Source organism: Caretta caretta, chromosome 15 (assembly GCF_965140235.1).
Source record: "Caretta caretta isolate rCarCar2 chromosome 15, rCarCar1.hap1, whole genome shotgun sequence".
Lineage (NCBI taxonomy): Eukaryota > Metazoa > Chordata > Testudines > Cheloniidae > Caretta > Caretta caretta.
Window position 1 is genome coordinate 22,693,849 of NC_134220.1, and position 24,353 is coordinate 22,718,201.

A 24,353-nucleotide genomic window follows, 5' to 3' on the forward strand; every position below is an offset into this window, starting at 1 on the left:
CTTGGCATGTTGGAAGCGAGCCATAGTGTATTCTTGAAAATTCAGCAATAGTAGGAGCTTATTTCTTAATAGAAGGATAATGTTTTACCAATGAGCTTTCTTAATTTAGAACTATTTAATGTGCCACAAATCACTAGCTTAAAACAACTTTGAGGAAATGTCAGAGGTGAATTGAACCAGAAAGAAGTTCCACATAGTTGGATGGATTCCTAACTTTGCTCTGAGAGAGTTGAAAGAGAATTGCAGTAATGGCTTGATATGAATAATGCTTTTAAATTTTTCATGATAGCATCCATTTTTGTAACTCTTTATTTCCCCATTCAGCTGATCAGGGAGGGGAGATTGAGGCCTTCAGACACACAGGCACCATGTAACATTGAACAAGGCTAAGAAGTTGTCTAAAGAAATTGTAATAAGTGAAATTCAGAATTCTGTTTGTGCTTCATCCATTTCAGTGATGTTATAAAACGTATGTTTTTACCTTAAAGCAGTACAGTTTCACTATATTCAAGGAGATCATTAAAGTTAGACCATTTACCATCTTTCTTGCATAAACTTCTGTTTTCCATGAAGAAAAGGAGTACTTGTGGCACCTTAGAGACTAACCAATTTATTTGAGCATAAGCTTTCGTGAGCTACAGCTCACTTCATCGAAAGCTTATGCTCAGCTAAATTGGTTAGTCTCTAAGGTGCCACAAGTACTCCTTTTCTTTTTGCCAATACAGACTAACATGGCTGCTACTCTGAAACCTGTTTTCCATGAAACAGCTTAGGTAGTATTAGCTAAAAACTTTGGATGTATTTAGTTAGAACACTGGATGGCTAAAGGGATGAAAAGAGTGATCCAGTGGACCTAGAAGAAAAAAACTGTCTTATGTAAGGCTGTTAATGACTAGAGATTGGCAATGACAGTGCAGACTTTTACACAAACTTTGCTTTCACTGTTTGCTTTCTGTAAATATGTTAGCAAATGGGATTTCTGCCAGGATTCTTCATAGAATACATTTTTAGTGAATATTGGAGACTATTCAGAGAAAGCAAGCTTTGAACTTGTATTTAAAAGTTGATTCTCCAAAAGTTGATATATCCAGTTGGGTTAGAGAGAGACACCATATGAGTGGTATCGTCCAAAGCTGCTTTGATCTCAAATATTGCATGTGCATAATGAATGGCTTCTAAACAACTTACAGTTCAAGGGTTTGTCCACACTGGAAGTGCTGCAGCTGCACCACTGTAGTGCCTAGTGAAGACACTAACTATACTGATGGGAGAGCTTCTCCCAAGAGGCAGTAGCTGTGTCAATGGGAGAAGCCCTTCCATCGACATAGCACTGTCTACACATCCCTGAGCGATGTTGTTATACCAGCATAAGTTGGTAGTGTAGACCAAGCCCAAGAGTTACTTGTACAAATTTGTGGCAAGTGGATTGGAAAAAATAAAGTTTTTGACAAACAAATCATCATTCGTAAATCTTTGATATACATTACATCTCGTATGCAGAATTGCTAGGAAGTCACAGTGAAAATGCCTCAGCAGGTTTAAAGAAATACACAAAAACAAATAGAAAAGGAGGACTTGTGGTACCTTAGAGACTAACCAATTTATTTGAGCATAAGCTTTCGTGAGCTACGGCTCACTTCATCGGATGCATAAAATGGAAAATACAGTGAGGAGATTTATATGCACAGACCATGAAAAAATACACATTGTAGGGAGGGTGATCACTTAAGATGAGCTATTACCAGCAGGAGAGTGGGGTGGGGGGAGAGAGAACCTTTTGAAGTGATGATCAAGGTTGAGAGAGAATGCATTATCAAGGATCTACAACCTATCCTCACTGTATTTTCCACTTTATGCACCCAATGAAGTGAGCTGTAGCTCACGAAAGCTTATGCTCAAATAAATTGGTTAGTCTCTAAGGTGCCACAAGTACTCCTTTTCTTTTTGCGAATACAGACTAACACGGCTGCTCCTCTGAAACCTGACAAAAACAAATGATGTTTTTAGCAAAGAATTAGAGGTGGAGGTAGGGCCGGGCAGTTGGAAATGTTCCTCACTCATTCCTTTGAATATGCATTGGATTAGTTTTGGCCATATAGTTTTGCACATGTCTGTGAGATGAAATCTTCAGTGATTTAAGTCGTTTTCATATCAAAACTTTTTCTATATCAACATAATCCATTTAATTTTTTTAACTGATTACCTTTCTATATAAACAGTAAGCCATAAACCTAACCACTTAATCTTGTTCTAACTCTCCATACCTTGCAGGAGAGCAAGATTGTCCATTTACTTATTAAACTCGGTTTTAGAGTGAGAGGGCATTCTCCAATTGAGGAGAAAATATATTTTGGGGGTTCTGATTTAAAATGAAGAAACTATAGCCTGTAAATTAAAGTACATTAAGTTCAGAGGCTTTTTTCTTACTCTGATAACAAGCTTGAGAGAGCATATTTGGTTTGTAGCATTTCCAGCAGGAGAGTTGCTTTCCTTTTTAGCAAGGTAGCTCTTTTAATAATAATAATAATTAATAAAGTGACTCTGTGTGTGATCTCCTTTGTTTAAATTGGAAGAAGAGCAAAAATATATTTAGATATGCATTTCATGGTTTTTCAGCTACCCTGTTTTATCAGAAGTATGAGTGAGTCCACAAGGCAAAGCATTGGTACATCACTTATAAACATTTCTGGTTAACACTTACATTTCTCTCTCCCTTTTAAGAGTTTATTAGATGAATTCGTGTTCTGCATTAATTGAAAATCAATTATAAAAAAGGAGATACAAGCACAGCTTTTCTGTCTATATGTCTACTTTTCTCCGGCTGCTAATTCTTTTTAAAAACTGTTTAGGCCTAAGGGGGGCTTGTGCTCCCCTCTGTGTACATGTAATTCCTGTAACATTGCGAGGTTGTGTACAATTATTGAGGAGAAATCAAAGGCATTACTGACTTTAAGAGATACAAGCACAAAATACAAAGCACAGCTTGCAGGCTGTGTATTTTCCTAGAAATGCAATTTATATTCTAGATAATGCCAAAAACTGAAATACTGGTTACATGATGGAAATATGATCTGGTTCTGTTTTGCTGACACCTTTTGCAGAGATAAATCTTAGTTCTTATAGGACTGAGCGGGATTGTATACTCCCTATGTGTATTTACTTTTCCTCTCCAATTCTTTCTAGGTAACATTAATGGCTGCTTTTTAAACTATTACTTTTTCCTGCTGGCGGCTATCCAAGGAGCAACCCTCCTGCTTTTCCTTATTGTTTCTGTGAAATATGACCGTCAAAGATCAAGGACTAATGGAGTGACTGCCAATGGGAGGACCTGACATTATCTGAAATGGAAGAGCAGTTTATTAGACCAGCACGCAGTAAATTAACTGGCAATGAACTGATAGTTTGCAAGATCTTAAACTGTTCTCCAATGGGACTCTTTCCTTAAACTTGCATGTTACATGAGTTCTAACCCCTGTCCCTTTCCCTGTAGGTAAGTGCCTTATGTCGGTGGGGCTCATATGCCCTGTTGTAGGGAAAATGCAGATCTTGGAAGTGCATTAACTCTAGGTATTGAAGGCGCTGTGCTCATGCTGACATGTTGGGACTACTTAACATCTTTGGAAACTGAATATAACTAGTCAAAACTAGTAAGGAAACACTGTGTATAATGTGGCTCACTCCTAACTGAAGAACTTTGTTCAATGAAGGCAGGTGGATTGGGGGGGAGGGGGAAACACTTTTCAGCAGTCTTTATTATGTTGAAGGCACCTGTATTTCCTTGAAGTTCTGGTTACAGTTCAAGAGGTTCAGTGAAATTAGTAAGAAATCTCCTCTGAATTTTAAAAAATTGAGGAAGTTAAATTCAACAGGTCAATTTTGGGACAAGTGGAGGCAATCTAACCTTCATAGGTCTGACTAGCCTGGATAAAAAGGGATGGCTTGTATGCAATTGATCTTTCGTTGCAAATAGGACAAATGTTTTAAGCCTACACTTCAGTATTTAATATAAAATGGCCTTGGGTGCATTTAGACAACACAGTAGGTTATTTTGTAGCTGCTATGATTTTTGATACATGTTAGACACTTTTGGGGACATAACTGGTTTTGCTCCAGGATTTTATTTTTATTTTTTTTAAGGTCAGAGTTAGGTGTATTAGGACATTAGGGAAACTTGTGTCCTTTGAATAAGCAAGTCTTTTATCTAATGTTCTCAGTTTCATTATCTCCATTTAAAGATCCTTAAATATTTTCAAGTGCACGGAAAGAGATTGGAGACTGAATTTCAGTCTCAGTAGATGAATGTGTAATATCAGTTGGAGGTCTCTTAGCTCTAATGTCTTCAGTCCTGGTGTCTTTTATGTAATTTTTGCTAATGTGCTACAGGGCTAGAACCTTTCAGCAACACATTCCTATTCTAGAGTAAATGTAGTTTTTACTCTTTCAGCATGTTCTACTTTAATTTCTTTACCTGTTGTATTTAATACTGCATATGCAAGGCAATATGGAAAGCAATACTTTTGCAAGTGATTATAAAGAAAACAAACTGAAAAATCAGTATTTTATTAAACAGTTTAATGTGTTTGAGCTTTTACAGTTTCCTTTGGTGATTTTGCATTTAAAATGTTAAATATTTTTTGGAACATAGAATGTCCTTTTAATGAGTTTACAAAGCAAAATGAACTCTTGTGCTGTGACTTCTGACCCTGTGTTCCCAGGTGAATAAAATTACACTGCAGATCTCCAGTGTTCTTTGGTCTTTATTTCCTCAAATCCATCTTGCAATCCTACTAATTGTGCCACCCAATGGAATGTGTATTAGAATGGGATGAGTCTGGGAGTAATTACATATATTCGTTGTCTTAGTAAAAGACCCACAAGCGAGTACTAAACCTGCTGGGTGTAAGTCCCTAACCGCCTCCTGATTGCAGTGTAAGTCTTGAACATAATAGTGAAAAATAAGAACTGCATCTCTTGTAAGCAAAACTGTAAATATTCCCGATTGGCTAATGTACTTTCTATTCTATTTAACTTTTAATACCCTATTTGTGGTACATCACCTTTAAAGCCAATTTGGTCTGGTGGAATTAATGTGCTTGGCAAAGACTGAAATAGGCTGCAGAAGAATCATATGGCTATCTAAAAATCTATTTATCAAGAGATCTCCCCCTCATAAGGAGGAAAGTTTGATTCCATGTGAAGACAGGTTTGTATTTGTAAAGCTTTGCTGTACCAGCTAATTGTTACCCAGTTATACCAATAAATACTTCTACCATTTAGCTAATTTCTTGCAAGGTTGTTTTTAGAATTCTTTGCAGATACCCATCTGCATTGGGGGTTAAATCTCACTAGGTTAACTCGTTCTCTCAAAAGCCTGCTCCTTGATGATAAAACTGTCCTTTCCCACACTCATCTGGGAAACTTACGTTGAGTAAGGAGTGTGTTAAGACCTACACTAGGGAATTTGAAATGGCAGTGCTGCAAGGTACTGGATTCTGGCTACAGAAGGGCTACCCCAGATTGAATTCTTTGGGGTAGACAAGATCTTTAATGTAGTTCAACTAGTTTAATCTCCCGAGTGGGTGGACCCTTAATATGCGTCCCACTGCGCATGTTTTTCTCTCTGGAGGGCTGATAGTGTTTGCAGGGAGTGTTCCTTTTGTTCTGCCTCTTCGGTTTTTCACTTTAGCCTTGGGTCTCCTGCTAGGAATACAGCAGCCTCCATTCTTCAGTCAGAGTGAAGGGAGAATCCCTGATGTAAACTCATACACCAGTGCAGTGTGCAGTCAGCTCAGTTTCCATAGGTTTCCTTGAACAACGCTTCTGGGTTAGTCAGTTATTCCTCTGAAGGTTTGGCTCTAGAGCTCCTTATTCAAGGAGCCCTTTTGGGGGCTAGAAGGTATGAATATCAGTCTGATTTAGAAGTGTCACCTTTTGGCTCTAGAACTCCTTATTCAAGGAGCCCTTTTGGGGGCTAGAAGGTATGAATATCAGTCTGATTTAGAAGTGTCACCTTTTGGCCTCCTTTAAATGCTGTTCTCATCTGTGGCCATCATGGGACTGCAGGCCTGGCATGAGACGCATGGGCAAGGACACTAGGGTCCCCTTGACAGAAAAATCCAAAAGAGGGGCAACCTTCCTTCACTACCTCTTCCTGGAGATCAAAGGTTCTGAATGGTGTGCGTGAAATTCCTTAACAGTATAAGACTCAAGTGGTCTAATTAAAAACAATATTGAGGATGGAGAGTAATCAGTGAAACAAAGAAACTGGAGGTTGTAGCCTCTGCCCTGACACATTGCCAAAGCTTGGCAGTGTAATCACTTAGGTTCAGTTGCAATGAATAAAAATATATCTTAGGTTCCTAGAGAACATCTTTTGGCTGGGCCGGCTAACTTATCAGACATAGGCTCTGGATTCAGGTGTCCTGTGTCACTCATCCTAATTACTTTGACTCAGTTGCTCGGGGCTTCTTTGTGCTTGGCTGCTTATAGCAAAATATAAAAGTATGCAGTGACTTCAAGGTCACTTTTCAAGTGGGGATGAAGTCAGGGTGGAGAGGAAGGGATATAAAGTCCATCATGGTTGGATAGGGAATTCTTTGAAATGATTCAGGGCCACTCCTCAATAACTTATCTGTTAATCCTTGATTCTCCCTTCTGTTGTTTCTTGTCTTTAGACTGTAAAGCTTTGGGCAAAGACCCATTGGTAGTGTTTTCCAAAGTTTCTGAGTCACTTAGGGTCTGTCTACACTGCAAAGAAAAAACAGCACCCAGTCTCACAGCCTGGGTCTTTTGACTTGGGCTCATGGGGTTCAAAATAGCAGTGTAGACATTCCTGCTCAAGCTGGAGCGTGGGCTCCAAGACCCTCCTCCCTTTCCAGGTTTCAGAACCTGGGATCCATCCCAAGCGGGAATGTCTACACTGCTATTTTTAGCCTTGCAAGCCTGAGTCACTTGACTTGAGTGCTGAGATTTGGAACCAGAGTTTTTTCTTGGAAGTACAGACATACCCTTAGGCTTCTAAGTCATGTGGGTACTCTGCTTAGTACAGTGGGGCCCTGATTAGGGATCTTTGGATGCTATCCTAATATAAGCAATGGCATTGTAGCTATATTTTCTTGACTAGTTTCTCCTGTTCAGTGGTAGGTTTATACTTTCTACACTGTAATAAGTAAACCGTAAATGTCTGCTTTTATTGTAAGTCTGTATGGTTGTTCTAACATTCTGGAGAGGAGACTGAACATGCAATCAGTTGTATAATTTAATTTTTATTTGGAATGACTTGGCTGAGCTCCAGGCACAAGTAATTAGACCATTTATGAAGATTAATCTGGCACTTCTCCTCATCAAAGGGATAAGGTCTTTGTGACTCAAAGGCTAAGCTGATTCACTCTCCAGACCTTCTCTTTCAGTGTTTCCACTCCATTCACAGAAGTAGGATTAATCAATTAACTTCGTGGCTGAGCCCTATAGCTAATTAATGAAATACCTTGAAGTGTACAATTTAAATTTAGTTATGCTCACTTTTCAGATTGTTCCAGTGTAGTAGAAAGATCCCTCACAAGAGTCACCATAAATGAACATTTGTAAGCACCTGACTGCATCAGGTATCTTTTTAATTTAAAATGTAATATCAAGAAGTTCATACTTATTGTTGGAGGCATTAGTTTAAACAGTGCTTTCAAGCTTACTACAATTACTATTTACAACAAAACATACAAAGAATAAGCAATAAATCATGGCTTACGTACAAGAATGGAATACAAATATGAACATAGCTGTTTAGGAGTCAAGATGTTTTATTGAGATCAGTGCGTAGATACATTGCATTTTCACATGTTCTAATTTTTTGCCTGTCTTCAGTAATATGGAAAAAATTGTTCTCTCCTCTTTGCAGGTACCTATTATATGGAATGAACTAACGGTCTCTTTTTAGACAAGCGGAATTGATCAGAAAGTCCCCATCAATCTCTTTCCTTATACAAATCTTCAAAGTGAAGAACTTTAATTATAGCATTGCCGGCTACTGCCACTATAGTTAAGGGTTTGTCATCATTTCCATTGTATCCCCTATTTAACTCTGTTGTAGAAAGTTGCTCAGGGCTGAAACTTGTCAAAGGAGGTTTTAGCTTGGTAGTGAACCTTTGCTTATGGATGTGTGGAATTCTTAACTTTTGTTTGCATTTGAAATAGCTTTTTGAAAAGCATAACCTAAGTTATGTTAACAAGTGTCCTTACATATATGCAGGGCAGGCTACATTAGTACAGACAAACCCCTTAGGAAATAGAGGTTATAACATCTTTCATTTGAACAATCAATAGCTTGAGACGCAAGTGTCCTTATGGAACCTGAGAATTTTTGGACTCTCTCTGTTGGGAGCTAATGTGTATACTTGGGTGTGTGTGGTACCCTCTAGGGCCAATGCAAGGACATAACTCTACGGTGAATGATGATAAAAAGAATTGCAGGTAATACCAGTTGAAGGATAAATACGTGCATAAGGATGCATTGCTCCAGGTCCTACCAGCTTCAAAACAGTGATGAACAATGGTTGAAAAAGGATGGCCAAGTGCTGGTTACTGTAGTCTGGCTGTGTGGTGATTCTTCATGTTAAGAATAGTGTACAGAATGTGGCTAAACACATTCCTGTCCATACTATGTTTATTGTGCCATTACCCTACTGCAGAATATACTGCACGTTCAGTAAATGTGTGTTAAGGATAGTCCTCAAAATGTGGCTAGCATCAGATTTACAATAACCCCATAACATGGGTGGTGGTGGTCTGCAATCGACACTCTGAAGGAGGAGGAAGCTGATGCTTTCACAAACATAGGAACTGAACTAGTTCATCTATCCCAGTATCCTGACTCTGCCAGTGGCCTGTACTAGATACTTCAGAGGAAGATGTAGGTAACCTACAGAAGATAGAATCATAGAATATCCATTTTGGAAGGGACCTCAGGAGGTCATCTAGTCCAACCCCCTGCTCAAAGCAGGACCAATCCCCAATTTTTGCCCCAGATCCCTAAATGGCCCCCTCAAGGATTGAACTCACAACCCTGAGTTTAGCAGGCCAATGCTCAAACCACTGAGCTATCCCTCCCCCCAATAGCAGAATAGGCATGCCATGAAGAAAGGTGTGGGGGGGGGAGGGAGCTGGGGTTTCTTTTTGGTTTTTAAGAATCAACTTGGATTTTCTTTCTCAGTCCTAAAAACTTTAACATGACAATCTTCTACTGCAAATGAGGTCAAAATATTAATAAAACACTTGCTATCTTTTTTCCTTTTCATACTGTGTCCCTACTCAGTGATGTAAGGCTTCAGTTTTCTGAATACAAGCTTATTTATTAAGATTTCCTATCCCTCTTACTTCAGTAATGTGATTGACTGATACAAAAGAGTCCATAAATCACCTTGGACAGTCAGCAAAAAAATGCAGCCAACATTCCTTTAAGAAGGAAAAATAATTCAAATATTGTTTAGGCCTATGAAAATTGCGCTTGGCAGTCAGATTAACATGGGTTGGGAGAGCTGTAAAATGCACGGGACTGAGGGCTAGACACACAGAAGAACATGGGTACTGCAGCACTGTCACGTGTACAGTGATACAGATCGAAACGGAACAGCTTATATACTGTACTCCAGCTAGTGTGCGACAACTCCTGTTTAGTAACTCTTCCGTGTAGATGAGGCCTCTAGCATTGCATTGCGTAACTCTTAGGTGCCCTGCTATCCAAGTAGAATCCACAGCCCTGCTTTTAGTGCCAAGGCTCCGTAGCAATGTATGGGGAGAGTTAAGCACCCAAGAATGGGATCAACAAAAGCCAGCACTCTTGAGCTGGGAGCCACCTAAGCTAGCCAGTAGGAAATGCCAAGGAGGCGGGTGGGACCTAAGCTCTGTCCCTAAAAGGGAATTAAGCACCGAAGTCAGGGTCAGAGGGTGAGATTCTCAGTCATGAACTCTCTGTTGGAGTTGGGCACCTAAGCCATGCTGCAGGAGGGGAGGAAGCGGCAGCCTCCCTCATAACCTTTATCCCAGTGGCTAGGGCATTCACCCAGGATGTGGGAGACCTGGGTGTGCTTCTGCGTGACATGAAGAAAGGATTTGAATTGGATTCCCCACTTCCAGGGATTCCAAAGAGTCATCATCTTTCTCTCGCTGGCCCAATGCGTATTTAATTATTGATACACAGTAGAGCAGCTCAACAGGAGAGCTTGAGAGAGACACCAGAATATCCCATAGTCCACTGGTTAGATGAGGCTATAAGGGAGGCTGCTGCCTTCTCCATTTTGTGGGTTTAGGCATGCGCAGTGCATAACAGATTGGATCGGGGCAATGCCTAGTGTAAGGATCCGGCTGTGGGGAGAGGCACAATTTAGGCACCCAGCTGCCAACACATGCTCATTAGGAGAAATGTAGGTATTATGAAGACTTTAATGGTGGAAAGTCAGGAACCTAGGGACTTCAAGCACCTCTAGGGTTAGGCAGCTGCTGAGCCAGGAGTATTGCATATACCACTGGCATGTAAATGTTGGATGTCAGTGCTTGATTCTTTTTGGTGGATCTAACCCTGAGTACCACTATGCATTTTTTTTTTAAAGACTTAGTGTCAAATTCAGTTGATATCTCATTACCTTTTTATGAGGGCTAGTTAGTTTTTTGCTCTCCGTTCTCTTGGAAACACCTAGAGCTCCAGAATTATTTTTCTGCCCCTTGCTGATACAAAAACTGGCACATAAAGTAGTCCTAGGGTATGTTTAAAGTATGTAAGAAAACCATGCAGGTCTTAAAATTAGAAGCCACCTGCAGTGGATCATGGGGACAAACACCCTTTCATTGCTAGCCTATAGAAAATCTAATTCCCTGCAAACAAAACATCTGCAAGGAGCAGTACTCTACACCCAGATAAATCCCTGGTTTTCTTCAGGCTGCTAACCGGACACTGTGGTGGCTGAAATCGTGGTTTTATTTTATTTTTATATCTAACTTCACGTGCACGGCTAAATTCAGCTTCTTGAAGCAGCTTGGCTTGCTAGCATTCTGTACAGCCAAATCTGGATCTAGTGCTGATTAGTGAGATGATTAATCAGGCAGCATTGATGGATGTGGTGGTGAGTTTTTTGTCCAGCCTTTTTGTTGGAAGGATGGTAATGGATCCATAACTGTTGATCTAGGCAACAAGACATTGCACAATTTTACATTTTAAAATTCCTTCCCTTTCATTTATTGTTTCCAAAGCCCTTTGTAAAAACTGTCCGTGCAACAGCACTGATATGCAGCCATTTCTGGGGTGGGGAGTGATAACCAATCAAATACAAGATGATAAAGAGAGTGCTTCACATTGCTAGCAAGAAGGGTGATGGAATACAACTTTAAATGATGTTTTGTGTGTCTACTATATATAACATCATACCAGACATAATACACGCTAAGTCTGACGATCTTCCTAGCTTATTTCTGTGGAAACTTCTGGTTTTTCTGCCTAGAGTAAACTTGTGGAGTTGGCGGGGAAACCAGAGATTGTTCTTCTCCCTTTGAGGCTACTAAATTTGAGAACTGTCTTGAGTTTAATAGAGAAGTTGAGATGCATGGAGTCAAAAAGGAGGAACATACATAGATGAGTTCTGGTTCTTAATGGGTTGATGACACAGAGTTATGCTATTATGAAATTATATTCTCCAACCTTTTCAGCTTTTGGCTGGCTAACTGTGAATATCAGTGTGGACTTCAGCAGATTCCAGAGTTGCTCTTTCAGTCCTCTTAAATTTTTTATTAAGAGGTTGCTAACTGATAACCTCCTGTCAAAATAACCGCTAGGCGGCGCCTCATAAAGTGTGTGAAATATGCTGTTTGGTAGGTGTCCAAAAGCTATATTTATTTGGTCAGATTTCTGATGCAATTTATGCCGTCCACGTCTGACTGGAGCTCTGATAGATGAGTGGAATGTTACTGCCCTGGAGTGGCTGGCTGCGACATGGGACATTGGCAAGGGGAGGGAATACGGAAACCAGCATGGTGTTAGGACATCCTGCTGTCTCTGGTTTTAGGCCTAGAGGCTGGAGCTCCCCTCTTAGCTCAGTAACTTAAAGGTTAGAGAGCTGGCACACGGTGGCCATCTTTGTAGGTCTGCTCGTAGCAATGCACGGATGGTGGGGGAACTGAAGCTGGGTTTAGCTCTTGACCGTGGCCAGTCTTTCAGTGCTTATGTATCCAAACGCTTATTGAAGATCCACTGCATTTCATATCCAAGAGATACCTGTTTTGAGAGGCATGAGGTGCCCAATGGGAGCGCGCGCGCGTGTGTGTGGCTACATGGTCACAAACCCAAGATGGCTCCAAAAGCACTTGCGTTGAATGCATTACAGAAACCAGACAAGTTGCATTGCATAAGATAAACTGGCGGTATAATTTTATATGGTAGTTTGAAAAGCCTTCCTCATTGTTGCTAGCCTGCAACTTAAGTTTTCATAAATTTCAGTCTGGTATTTCCTGAAAGGAAATCTCCACTCCAGGTGCTAAGGGATTAAATTGAGGTAGATGATTACCCTCAAACAGCAGAGCATGATCAGGCAGAAATATAGAACAGGTGCTTCTCTGCTGGTAAATACAACATTTGCGCGATGAGAGGTAAATTACTCCGTGATTTGAAAGAAAATTTAATAAAATCAACAAAATGTTAAATTTTACCATCTCTCTGTCTATAGCCTTGCTGCTGTTTACTGCATGTGGGCTGTTGTGTGTTCTTCCACAATGAAGAAAAAAGCTGTAAAATACTTCGTTAAATGAAGCAGTTGCTACTCACTTCTTTTCAACCTCATATTGGTTTATTACTGTTTGAAAGGCCTGTGGAGAAACAATCCAGAGCTTTCAAAATTGTTTTGCAGGAGAGGCAAGAGTCAGAGTTGTTGTGTTTTGATTTAGGCCTTGTTTATGCACAGATGTTTGTACTGGTATAAATATTTTGGTCAGAGATGTGGTTTTTACTGATATAGTTATACTGGTATAACCCCACTCCCCACCACTTGGGTTTTTTTTTTTTTTTACTGCTTTGCCTTTATTGATACAGTTAAAGTAGTATTACTTTTATGAGAAAACAAGGTATTTGATAAAAATTTTATATTGTGTGGGGAACGATCTGTCACTTTCAGTTGTATGCTTGGTCCCCTTGACTCTTAAATTGTTATCTCAGCTCTGTCATTGGCTCCTCCGTTTTGAGCCAGTCACTTAATCTTATTGCTTCAATTTCTCTAGACTAGAGATACCTACTTTACCTCCACCATGGTGTTATGAGGAGTGATTGAGTAGTCAGTGTGTGTCAAGTGCTTGGAGGATACAAGTTTAAGAACATAAGAATGGCCATACTGGGTCAGACCAAAGGTCCATCCAGCCCGATATCCTGTCTACAGACAGTGGCCAATGCCAGGTGCCCCAGAGGGAGTGAACCTAACAGGTAATGATCAAGTGATCTCTCTCCTGCCATCCATCTCCACCCTCTGACAAACAGAGGCTAGGGACACCATTCCTTACCCATCCTGGCTAATAGCCATTTAAATACTGCCGTAAGGTGTAGAAGCTCTCCAATATATTCCAGTGGCCATAGAATCATAAAATATCAGGGTTGGAAGGGACCTCAGGAGTTCATCTAGTCCACCCCCTGCTCAAAGCAGGACCAATCCCCAACTAAATCAGTCATGACGTCTTGCCTACAATCCAGGAAGAATATTTTTTGGTATGATCCTCCCACGTTCTTGTCATGCATGGACCTTAGCCAATGCTTGAAAAGCACCTGTCTCATCTAGGCTGGCATAGGACTAAATGCAAAGTAACTCACTTAATAGATATTGATGGTCTAAGGAATTAAGATTAATTAATTCTTAAGATTCAGAATTGTTGAAAAAATACCTAATAGTTTAACCTTTGCCAATATGTTAATCTTCTTTTTTCCCAGAGCTGTTTTAACATAGCCAATACTTCAGGTCTGCAGCAGACAAAAAATTTTAGGGGTACTAACATTGCCTGTTTAGGGTCCGGCATGGGTGAACCCATCACTGATGCTGTTAAGCGTTTTTGAAAGTTTAATGATTTTAAATTTATATTGCACACGTCCAGAATCCTGATCAGTTCTAAACTCCCACTCATAAAATTTGATGATCTCCAATATTATTAAATTGCTCCACATGGTACAAAACTGTGCAAACCCAAGTACTTATAAAAAGAAAATATGTGAAGAGCTGCAATAATTTAAAATTGCTGTGTGCACTGCAGAGTGCTGTAATACTGCTGGAACATATCAAATATTTTTATAAGGACCTCAAACTGGAATAGAGTCAAATATCCTTGTAATATAAAAGTGCAAAACATATTGAACCATTCTGCAGGTGTAATATGTAACACTTGAATTCAATTTTATGAAGTTGTTAGACTGTTGTACCAGCCTGACTGCCTCAAACGCTAGGAGTTTACAGACTAAGGCACTCTGTCTCCCTCTTTGGATCGACCAAGTTTAGTGATTCAGTCAGAGAACAGGTGAGGTGTCCCTTTATTGCTGTAGAATCATGGGAGAAGGGAGGGGATGGAAGGCAGCATGGTCTAATGGACTGTGAATCAGAAGAAAAGGGTCTCCTGCCGGCTCTAACACTTGCCTGCTGTGAGGCTGGGCAAGTCATTTCACTTCTGTGTGCCTCTGTTTCCTCTTCAACCTTTCATGTTGTCTAGTTAGACTGTAAGCTCTCTGGGGCAGGAACCATCTCTTATGATGTGTATGTACAGTGCCCAGCAACGTGGGCCACAGTTTCAGGTGGGCCCTCTAGGTGCTACTGTAATACAATACGTGTCGGAATAGACCCTCCAGGTATGACTAAAGGAGTTGCTGAAAACTTCATACTAGAGCTATTGGATTTCGTTTTTCAATTTCACTTTTAGTTGTACACCTTCTTGAATAAGACAGCCGCTCCTATTCCTAGATGTATGCCTGCATCCCGCAAACCACGCGCATGCTCCGCTTCCCGTGAGAGTAGTCTTCCCAAAATCAGAGCGATTTCACATCCATGAAGCGAAGCATGCGGCCCCTGTGAAGCCACGTGATCATTTTGGTTCCATAACAGCTTCCTTAGGTGTCCCCGTGAGAAACGTGAATGTTAATTACTGGGACCGTCCTGTAATGCATCTCAGAGTAAATGGGGGACAATAACCCTACAGTAACGTCTCCGAATGAGCCCTGCTTGGCAGTGGAAGTCATCCTGGGAATGGATAATGTAGTGCAACCTGCTTGCTTTGCAGTCATCTCAGCTGCTTTGTAGGGAGTTGATGCCGCACCAGCACATCCCAGTGCGTACCGCTTGTGAAAGTAGATGATGTGACCCAAATTGTCCAGAGTACGAAGTAGTCTTGCATTTCCCAGTGCAAGGGAGAGAGCGACCTATCTACGGCTCTTGTACTCCTGCCCATCACCATAGTATCTGAGCGTCTTTCACATCAATTAGGCTGTCAATAGCAAAGTCCTTCCTGGAGTCTATGGTGGCTCTCCCTTTGGCTTATAGAAAGCTCTGCTTGGATGTGGTCTGTCTTTTCAGTTTATTCATGCTGAAATGCGTGACCTATGTCTCTTTTTAAATGCTTTCTATTCCTGGAGTGAGCAGGATGAATGCAGGTATCTTGTAAACAAGCAGGACATGATGGGCACTGTCTATAATCTATTAAAATTGTATTAACTGCACCTCCCAAGCAGCCCTACGCAGACTCTGTAAAAAAGCCACGATAACATCTTCCCTCAATTTCCTCTTTATTTTCTCATACAGCATATGCATTTTCTTCTGCCTCCTGCACAAGAGACTACAGCGTCTTCTGAGTTAATAAAATGACACAGAGGTCATTTATATTAAGACAGTTAAATATTTGCCGGGCCCGTTACAGTGTATTAAACAATGCTTTATTGTTTGCTCGCCCCGGACCTGATGCATGTCTCCAGCAGACAGAATAGCCTAGTCTGTCTGCTTTTTTCAGGTACGTGTGGCAATGCAAAATTTGAAATAAGAAATGGAGATACAGCTTTTCTGCTGAGTGATGGGTTCAGTTAAGGATACAGCACTCAGATAGTCTGTCTGCTCCTGCCCCTCCCCCCCAAAAAATCCTGTGTGTATGACAACTCATTAAATGATGCCACCATCCCCTGAAATGCTGCCTCTGAGACTAGTGCAGTCAGGAATAACTTCCATGGGGTACTGTGCAGTACAGGGGCACTTTGCAGGCTTTAAAATGAATGGCATTTCCATAGTAAAGGGAAGAACCCAGCTTCCTGCATCTTCTCCACTCTAAAAAGTAATATAAAAAACATAGATGAAAATCTTACATACGCAGCACGGATGGGCTACATATCATATAAAGTTATCCCGTATTCTTAGTAGAGATACTATTAGCACTTAGAGGACCCATTATACTAGGCACTGTACAAGCATCGTAAGAGGTGGTCTCTTTCCTAAAGAACGTGAAATCTAAATAGACAAGCGAGACAAAGGGCATATTGGATCCATTTTTCAGACCGGGAAGTAAAGCAGGAAGATATTAAGGGACTTGTTTAAGGTCACGGGGAGTCTCTGTCAGAGCTGGAATAGAGCACTGGACTGGGACATAGAAGAGCTGGGTTTTAATTCACGGCTCCACCACTTGTTTGCTAAAAGTATCAAGATGAAATTACAAATGGCAAATTGGGCCTCTGCGGTGTTAAGAACTTGAGCTGGTTGCAATTGTTCAAATAATGAGGGAAAAATGGATTTTTTTTTTTAAATTTCTCCCTCCAAATTTCATTTTTTAAATTTCCCCTTTTCCCCCCTCATCTGTGAACCCTCTCCTGGAGGTAGACATCTAAGCTGCTAAGGTCGCTCATGCCCTAATAGCCAAAATCCAGACCTTTCTTGCCACAGAGGGAGAAGAAGAAGAGAGGGACTATTATAGCAAACAGCGTGGTGGTTTGGGTACTCACCTGGAATGTTGGGAGACCTGGATTCAGGGCCTGGCTCCAAATCTGTCAGACCAGGGATTTGATCCTGGGTCTCTGCTTCCTAGGTGACTGCCCTAACCACGAAGCAAGGGGGGGCACATCCTTGCAGCTGTCTTTTGTGACAGGTGTCAGGTCTTTGCCATGCTCTGAGTACATTGGGCCTGGCTGGCAAGCTAGGTGCAGGAATGCCTAGCCTGAGAATCCTGCTTTGGGGTAGGTGAGGTGGCTTTGCATCCTCCTGCTGCTGGGAAACGTAGGCACCTACGGGGATAGGCAGCAGCTGAGCAGTGGTTCTGACGACATCAGTGGGACTTGAATGATGGCCTAAGGTCCCTGAAGAGGCAGTTAGGCACCTATATCTGGTCCCTTGTGTTTTATTTTCAGAAGCAGGTCCCAGGCCCTTTGAAAATCACACCCAAGGTGCCTCAAGCTGGGCACTCAAAAAAAGAAGCAACCGAACTTTGAGGCCACCTTTGAAAAATCGGCTGTTAAGTGAGTTGCCGAAAGCCTCATAGCAAAGTGGTGGCAGAGTCAAGGAGAGAGCCTGGTACGCGGGACGCCTAATTCTCTACACTAAACCCTTGAGGACACTTGTTCTCTGAAATTCAGCCCACAGTTGGTTGTTTCAATGCCCGCAACAATTTACAGTACAAAATGAGCTTTAAAGCAGGACGTTGTGAGGACTAACCAACAGCTGCGTAAGCGATAGGTGAGATGTAGCGGTGATATCTACCTAGCTAGAATCATGGGGTTAGGAGGGACCACAAGGGTCATCTAGTCTAACCCCCGCCAAGATGCAGGATTTCCTCACCATGGTATCTGAGCACCTCACCGTCATGAATGGCTTTTATCATCACGATACCTCGGTGAAGTAGGGACGGTTTACCCTGTTGTAGAGACGGGGAACTGAGGCACCGAGATGCTTGAGTGACCTGTCCAAAGCCACACAGAGAGCCAATAAAAGTGCTGAAAGTTCAACCTGGGTCTCCTGGACACCTGGTCAAGAAACATGGTGTCTTGTCCATGGAAAATAATGGATGGAAAATGAAAAGGGAGGAAAAAATAAGTTTGTCAAATTTTTCAACAGCTTTGTTTCTTCAGGTTTTTGTTGCAAACGTGAAACCTGGTTTCTCCCCCCCCCCCCCTTCAGTTTTTGGCAACTGAAAGCTGAAAAATCTCAGCTGGTTGAGCAAAAATGTTCCACAAAACCAAAATGTTTGCCCAACTGCTGAAAACGTTTGTCAGTTGCCAGAAACTTCAAAAAAAAAAAAAAAAAAAAAGAGCCCTAAATGGCCATCTTGAACGAGCTGCTGCTTATTTTCCTGTCACACAGCACTACCTAGCTCTGAAGAGAGGGCATGCCTGTTTGCATATGATGTGTTTGGGGGGAGGTTTTTTTACTCACTGGACTCCTCTAGTGTCTCATATGCCATTTGTGTTTCTGTAGGGCTGGGAGACACTAACACTTGAGAAATCCTTACTGAGGGTAAACTTGGATTTGACCGAGCTTATTGCTCTGGCTTTTGTTTTACAAAACCAGAACCGGTTTTCATTTTCCCGGACCCCCTCAAGTTTGAGTGGAAGTGACAGTGTTCTGGGTTTGGCTGACTTGTTTGCATTGTCTTAGCACAACTGCATAAACGCTTGAGATCAGAAAGTACTGAGGACTTCTTGGGGGGGTCTTGAGCATTCTCAGCTCCTATTGACGATTGGGCCTAATGGAGCTAACATAGGGGTTTCCTTGCAATTTTTCTCTTTCTCTCAAAGATGAGCCTTTTCCTCCATTCACTACCCCATCTACTAAGTCACAAAGCTCTTCAAGGATTAAAATATGAGACTGGCCATAACCTATCATGCAATTTTTACAGCAAGCATCTGTCACCTTTTTCCCCCTGTCATGGGAACATAGCGCATCTCAACTTTTTGTTTTCTTCTACTATTCTTCTTGCTATCACCATGGCAACAGTATTGTGGCTATGGAAACGAATGACTGTGTATTGTAAAAATGGGTTACTGGGAGTTACAGTGTAACCTGCAAAGCAATTTACCTGTCAAGGTGTGAAAGCTGTACAAAGACAGATTGGGATACGATGGCAACTGGGAGGCAGTGTTTTTTAGAAGTTACAGCAGTGCTCTGGGGGCCAGGTGTCCTAGGTTCTATTCCTGATGGTGCCACAGACTTGTCCTTAGATCATGGACAAGTCACGTAATCTGTGCCTCAGTTTCCCTTGTTCTGTACAGTGGTCATAATGACACCGATCTACCCCTCAGAGGCATTTTGAGGCCTGTTCTGTCATCACTAAAAAGAGCCTTGATACTGTTGTCATTCACTCAGAGGACATTTTTGCCACTGGCTACCTCTTGGGCTCAATCCTTCCGTTGCTGAAATGACCATTGGGCAGAACTAAGCAGAGCTGGGGAAGTCTGGCAGAGCAATTTTTCAGAATTGTTAAATGAATCTGCCCAGGTTATGTTTGCTTTCTGCCTGAATTTCGCTTTGTGCTGAGGGATCAGCCAAAAAGGACCCTGTATCTCTCAAATCTGCTTCAGGCATTGGCCTGTGCTCTTTGAGGAGGGGTGATTTTTTATTTTTATTTTTTTAGACTCAACCTAGGTCAAATTCCACACAGGCCCTGCTGGGACTTCAATAGATTTTTTTTTTCCTCCACATAAATTGCATATTTTTATCACATTATTTGTGCCGCTTCAATATACTCTCGGCTCTCCCTGTGTTTGTGTCCTTTTTCCTCATTGAACATCACTCTCACCGCTTCTGCTGTGCTCGGAATAGCAGGGAGAGGCCATTACTGTATTTATGATCACAGTCAGTGCTCCAGTCACCTGTGTTAACTGTCTTTTGAATGCCTTTGTACTAAGTCCCCAGGGTCAGGTTTAAAAAACGTGTGATGTCGACAGCGGTGTTTGTCGGCTCTTGCAGAGCCCTCACCCCGTGCAGATGGTGCTTGTGTTTTGAATGCCTCGGGCATTCCAGAAGGAGCTGCAGTATAGTGACACTTTTGGGGGGGGGGAGTAGCTATTTACTTGTGGCAGAAATGCTGTGACTTCACACCTGCATGCAACACAGCACCACACAATACGCAGTGAACTCATGGCCTGATTAAAACACCTCCGTAAGCAGAGGGCTGCCGTGTAGGATGCAAAGTGCAGAAGGCACTCACGACAGGAGAAAAGCAGCTTCTCCATTCTCCAGGGGCCTCTCGAAGAAAGGGGTTTCTTGTTTTTTAACACCTCTCTCCTAGTCTTCTTTCAATGGCAACAAGGGAGGGTTGCAACATGCTTCCCCTTTATGGCTCTGTTTTGGGTTACGGACTTGCAGCGCTTGGGCTTAATGTGGGGCCAGATAACATGAACAACGCATTCATCTGCTGAACTCTCTCACTCATGGTTACGCCCCGCGCTGAACTCAGCGGTGTTAGCCACACTGACTGCTGGGCGTGCATCCCCCATTTCCTAGCACTCTTCCTACCTGCGGTGCATTGTGGATGATTTTCCTGGGCCTTCTGAGACCTAATGTGCCTGCAAGGATATTGTGGAAGGAAACACAACATGCTCAAATTTCCCACAATCCACAGCTCGGCAAATCCCAAGACTCCTCAGGGACTATCCTCTAATACATGTCCGTGCTTCAACCACTGCTCTTTGCATGGCCCAGATCTGCATCAAAGAACGCGGTGCTTCTGGAAGGGTTCCTCATGGAGCTGGTGAGATTTAGGTGGCCACTGAGAGTCATGGGCAGGCATTCTGATGTGTGCGATCGAGTTCTGCTTTTCTTCCCATTGTTTCCATCTTAATCTTTAGCTGGGGACAGCATTACACTGAAAGCTGGCTCTCAGCTAGGGACTCAAACTCCAGTTACCCATAATGACTGCTTAGCCACCACCAAGTCTTGTTATGTTGACAAGGTATTTGCCTCTTGTTCTCCATCAAGCTGATTTTCAAGCTCTGCCCTATCAATCAGTGCACATGGTTCTGCGTCTCTTGGCTTGTCTGCTGTGGTGCCTTGTGCTTTGTGCTAAGGTGTGAGAACCGTGAAGCAAAGCTGAGTGCTCTTGTCACCTTACGGGAGAGTCACAAGGCAAACCTCTTGAGAAGCCAAGAGACCTGAAATTGCATGCATGAATATATTATAAATTGTCTGGGCTTTGTGAATGTGTGGTTTCAGGCTGTGGGTGGCTATAGGCAATGATGCATTAAGTTGGAAGATAATGTACTCTGCAAAAATTAAAATAAAGGTTATGGGACTATTTGGTTTTGCCAGTGGCTGAAGGCTATTTCTTCTAATTTATTAACCCGTAGCATCTTGGCATTTTCCAGCCTGCAAGCGAAATGAAGGCTTAGATTATATCTAGTTATCAGTGAATTCCACAGACATAAATAGTCCGCTTGGATGAAGCCTGGCATCTCTTTCCATGTGAGCAATTTCTGCCTGCGAGATGTGTACCTATAACTTTGCAACCACTGAATGACTGACAGGTGAAAATAAGTGTGCATGACTCCAACTACTTGGCTTTCTCCCACATCAGGGACAAGGGCTTAGATTCGTATCTGGGGTTCAAATAAAATGTGAAAAATAGGTGCACAATGGAGAAAATCAAGCCTGAAATATGGGTGTGGTTCATCTACCTCTGTCGGACTGAATTTCCTTAGTTTCACTTTATACCACTGAGATCAGGAAGGCATCCTGCATCAGAAACTCATGTGCACTTTGAAACCAGAAAAAATACTCAAGTGAACGCCTACTCCCCCTCAGCTCCTTGGGGAAGTTTTGGACTTTGGACACACTCCCCTCTGCGACCTCGTTCCTCCAGGAGTAACTTGCATTGGTGTTGCCGCCCTCTTATTAACACAGGGTCAGGGCCTCTATGCTCTTTGTCCTGCTCCTTGCTTTATTTTTCTTTGGCCTCAACACTCAGCATCTGACTGTGCCGTGAAGAATCAAGCCCTAAGCATGAAGAATGCAAACTCACTGAAACCCAGATTAGGAGAGGAAAGTCTCCTTTTAGTTAAAGCTCAAAGAATTCCTAAGGCTTTCGGCATGATTTTAGCCACCTCATTGCTATTTTTTTATTTCCCCTCATCCCCTCAGCTGCCTGCTTAAGGCAATACAGTAAACCAGTGCAGAGCTAAGATTAGGGATGGGCATTTGAACCGTTCTAAGTTCCTGTTTGGATAGTATGAACCGTGGTCAGCAGCTGCTATGTACAGCAGTGGCAGGCCGCGCAGGGCTGTGTTTACATTTTTCACAGACATTGCAGTCTGAGTGCCTAGCATGTGCCCTCTAAGGAGCTGGAAGTTTAATGTGAAGCACAATGCAGTGAGCAGAGCAATTCCGACAGTATGAGTCAGCTGGGAGAAGGCTTCTTCGGGCTTCAGCAGGGTGGCTGTTTAAAGAGCTCATAGAAGCATGGAAGCACTTTTTAGCAGTGGGAAGCAAAGCATTCTGAAAGTCTCTGTCACTGCATGTGCCTGGTGCTTCTGTAGTTATTTAATGGGCTTTTCTCTAGCCACTGCCGACCCCCCCTCCAACCCCAACAAAATATCGGACTGGAAGACTCATCCTCCAAGGAAGTGTAGAATAGTCTCCTTTGGGTGGTTTTGCTGTGTTAGCTCAGCACTCATTCTGTCTTGACCTAATGGGATCAGGTAGCTTCTATATAGCACCTTTAGATGCTCAAACAAAGCACTTCCCGAACATTGAGTCACTGTGTCCCTACGGATTAGCTCCATTTGACTGGGGAGGAAGTGAGGTATAGGGACTTTGTGACTTGTTCAAAGCCACGCAGCAATAGGGTGTCGGGGGCCATCTGCGACTGCTAGTAGCGCACATCCCCAGCCGGCCAGAGATGGGACGCTCCAGGAGGAATGCTCTCAGTTACTACAGAGAATTCTTTCCCAAGTGTCTGGCTGGTGGGTCTTGCTGACATGTTCCGGGTCCACCTAATTGCCATGTTTGGGGTTGGGAAGGAATTTTCCCCCAGGTCAGATTGGCAGACTCTGGATTCTCTGTAAATTGAAGTTTTTAAATCATGATCTGAGGCCTTCAGTAACTCAGCCAGAGGTTAGGGGCCTATTAGAGGAGTGGGTGGGTGAGATTCTGTGAGCTGCAATGTGCAGGAGGTTGGACTAGCTGATCACAGGTTCCTTCCAGCCTATGAGTGAGCCAGGATTAGAATTTAGGACCCCCCCCCCCCCGACTCCCAACCATTATGTGCTCATTCTCCCAGTATCCTGCCTGTGTATGTATATAATCTGCCCAATTCTTTGTATTATGACAGAGCCTAGAGGTTCTGACTGAGAACAGAGCTCCCGTCTGCAAAGTGCTGTACAAATATGTAAAGAGAGGCCCTAACCCAAAAAGTTTATAATCAAATAGGCGAGGCAGAGAAAGGACGTATTGTCCCTGTGTTACAGATGGGAAACGGAGGCGCAGAGAGATTAAATGATTTGCCCAAGGTCACAGAGGAAGTCTGTAGCAGAGCTGGGATTTGACTCCAGTTCTGTGGGTCCTAGTCCAGTTCCTTAACCACAAGGGCAATCTCCCTGCTTAGAGACCAGGCTTGTATCTCTTTTGTGCCTATCCAGATGCCTATCCTCCTTTGTGCTGAATATCAGTGTGCCCTCTCCCCTCAGAGCACAGGCTGGGTAATGCTGGCTCACTCAGAGCTGTGCTGCAGTCTGTTTGTTTTCTTCTTACCGTTGAGAGGCACAGGCTCTCAGAGCTGGGATTTCAGGCCACGTCTTCATTGTCATAATGACTGGCTTAACTAAGGCAAGGTCGTGCTGGAGAACATTCCTGAACACACACTGCAAACACAAGGCTTGCTCGCCCCTTGCGTGTGGGCCTCTGGGCAGTGCTTCGGTGGCCTTTTTTTTTGTGCTGTCCAAATATTGACTGTGCTCAAGGGCTACAGCGTTGCTAAAACAACAGTTGCTGCAATCACTTGGGGCTCAGGAAGTTCCTGACATGTGAGAGTCTATCTTGCTGAAGGGCTGCTTTGTAAAATGTACTCCAAGGGAAGAGTTTTATTGTCCCGCCCTTGGTGGGCCTCAAACCATTAGGAGAGTGGGAGTGGACTGTAGGTGAATAAATGGTTGCAGGGGCCTTACGTTTTGCAGACTTTGGGGAGCTTGGGCAATTGGGGGCAGTGGTTGTTTGTTTGCTGGGAAGGGCCTGAGGTAACTGGGAGAGGGATTGAAGGAGGCGGTAGGTGAGAACTGAGGCACATGTTACCATGCGGGGGATGGAAGCTTTAGATGGGGGAGGGTCCCCTTTAAAGAAAGGAGTGATCAGTGAATGCAGGGAGGGGGTGCAGCCAGAGCAGGGCCTCTATAAGCA

At 42.7% G+C, this 24,353-nt stretch overlaps 1 protein-coding gene across 1 annotated transcript in view; it reads left to right on the forward strand.

Moving 5' to 3' along the window:
• Nucleotides 1-4,739, forward strand: part of SLC15A4 (solute carrier family 15 member 4) — a 51,580-nt gene extending 46,841 nt beyond the window's left edge. Inside the window, exon 8 of the mRNA XM_048822278.2 lies at nucleotides 3,184-4,739. Within this exon, the coding sequence (XP_048678235.2) occupies nucleotides 3,184-3,332 (149 nt within the window). The 3' untranslated portion in view covers nucleotides 3,333-4,739. The remainder of the gene's footprint in view (nucleotides 1-3,183) is intronic.
• Nucleotides 4,740-24,353: the final 19,614 nt, after the last annotated feature.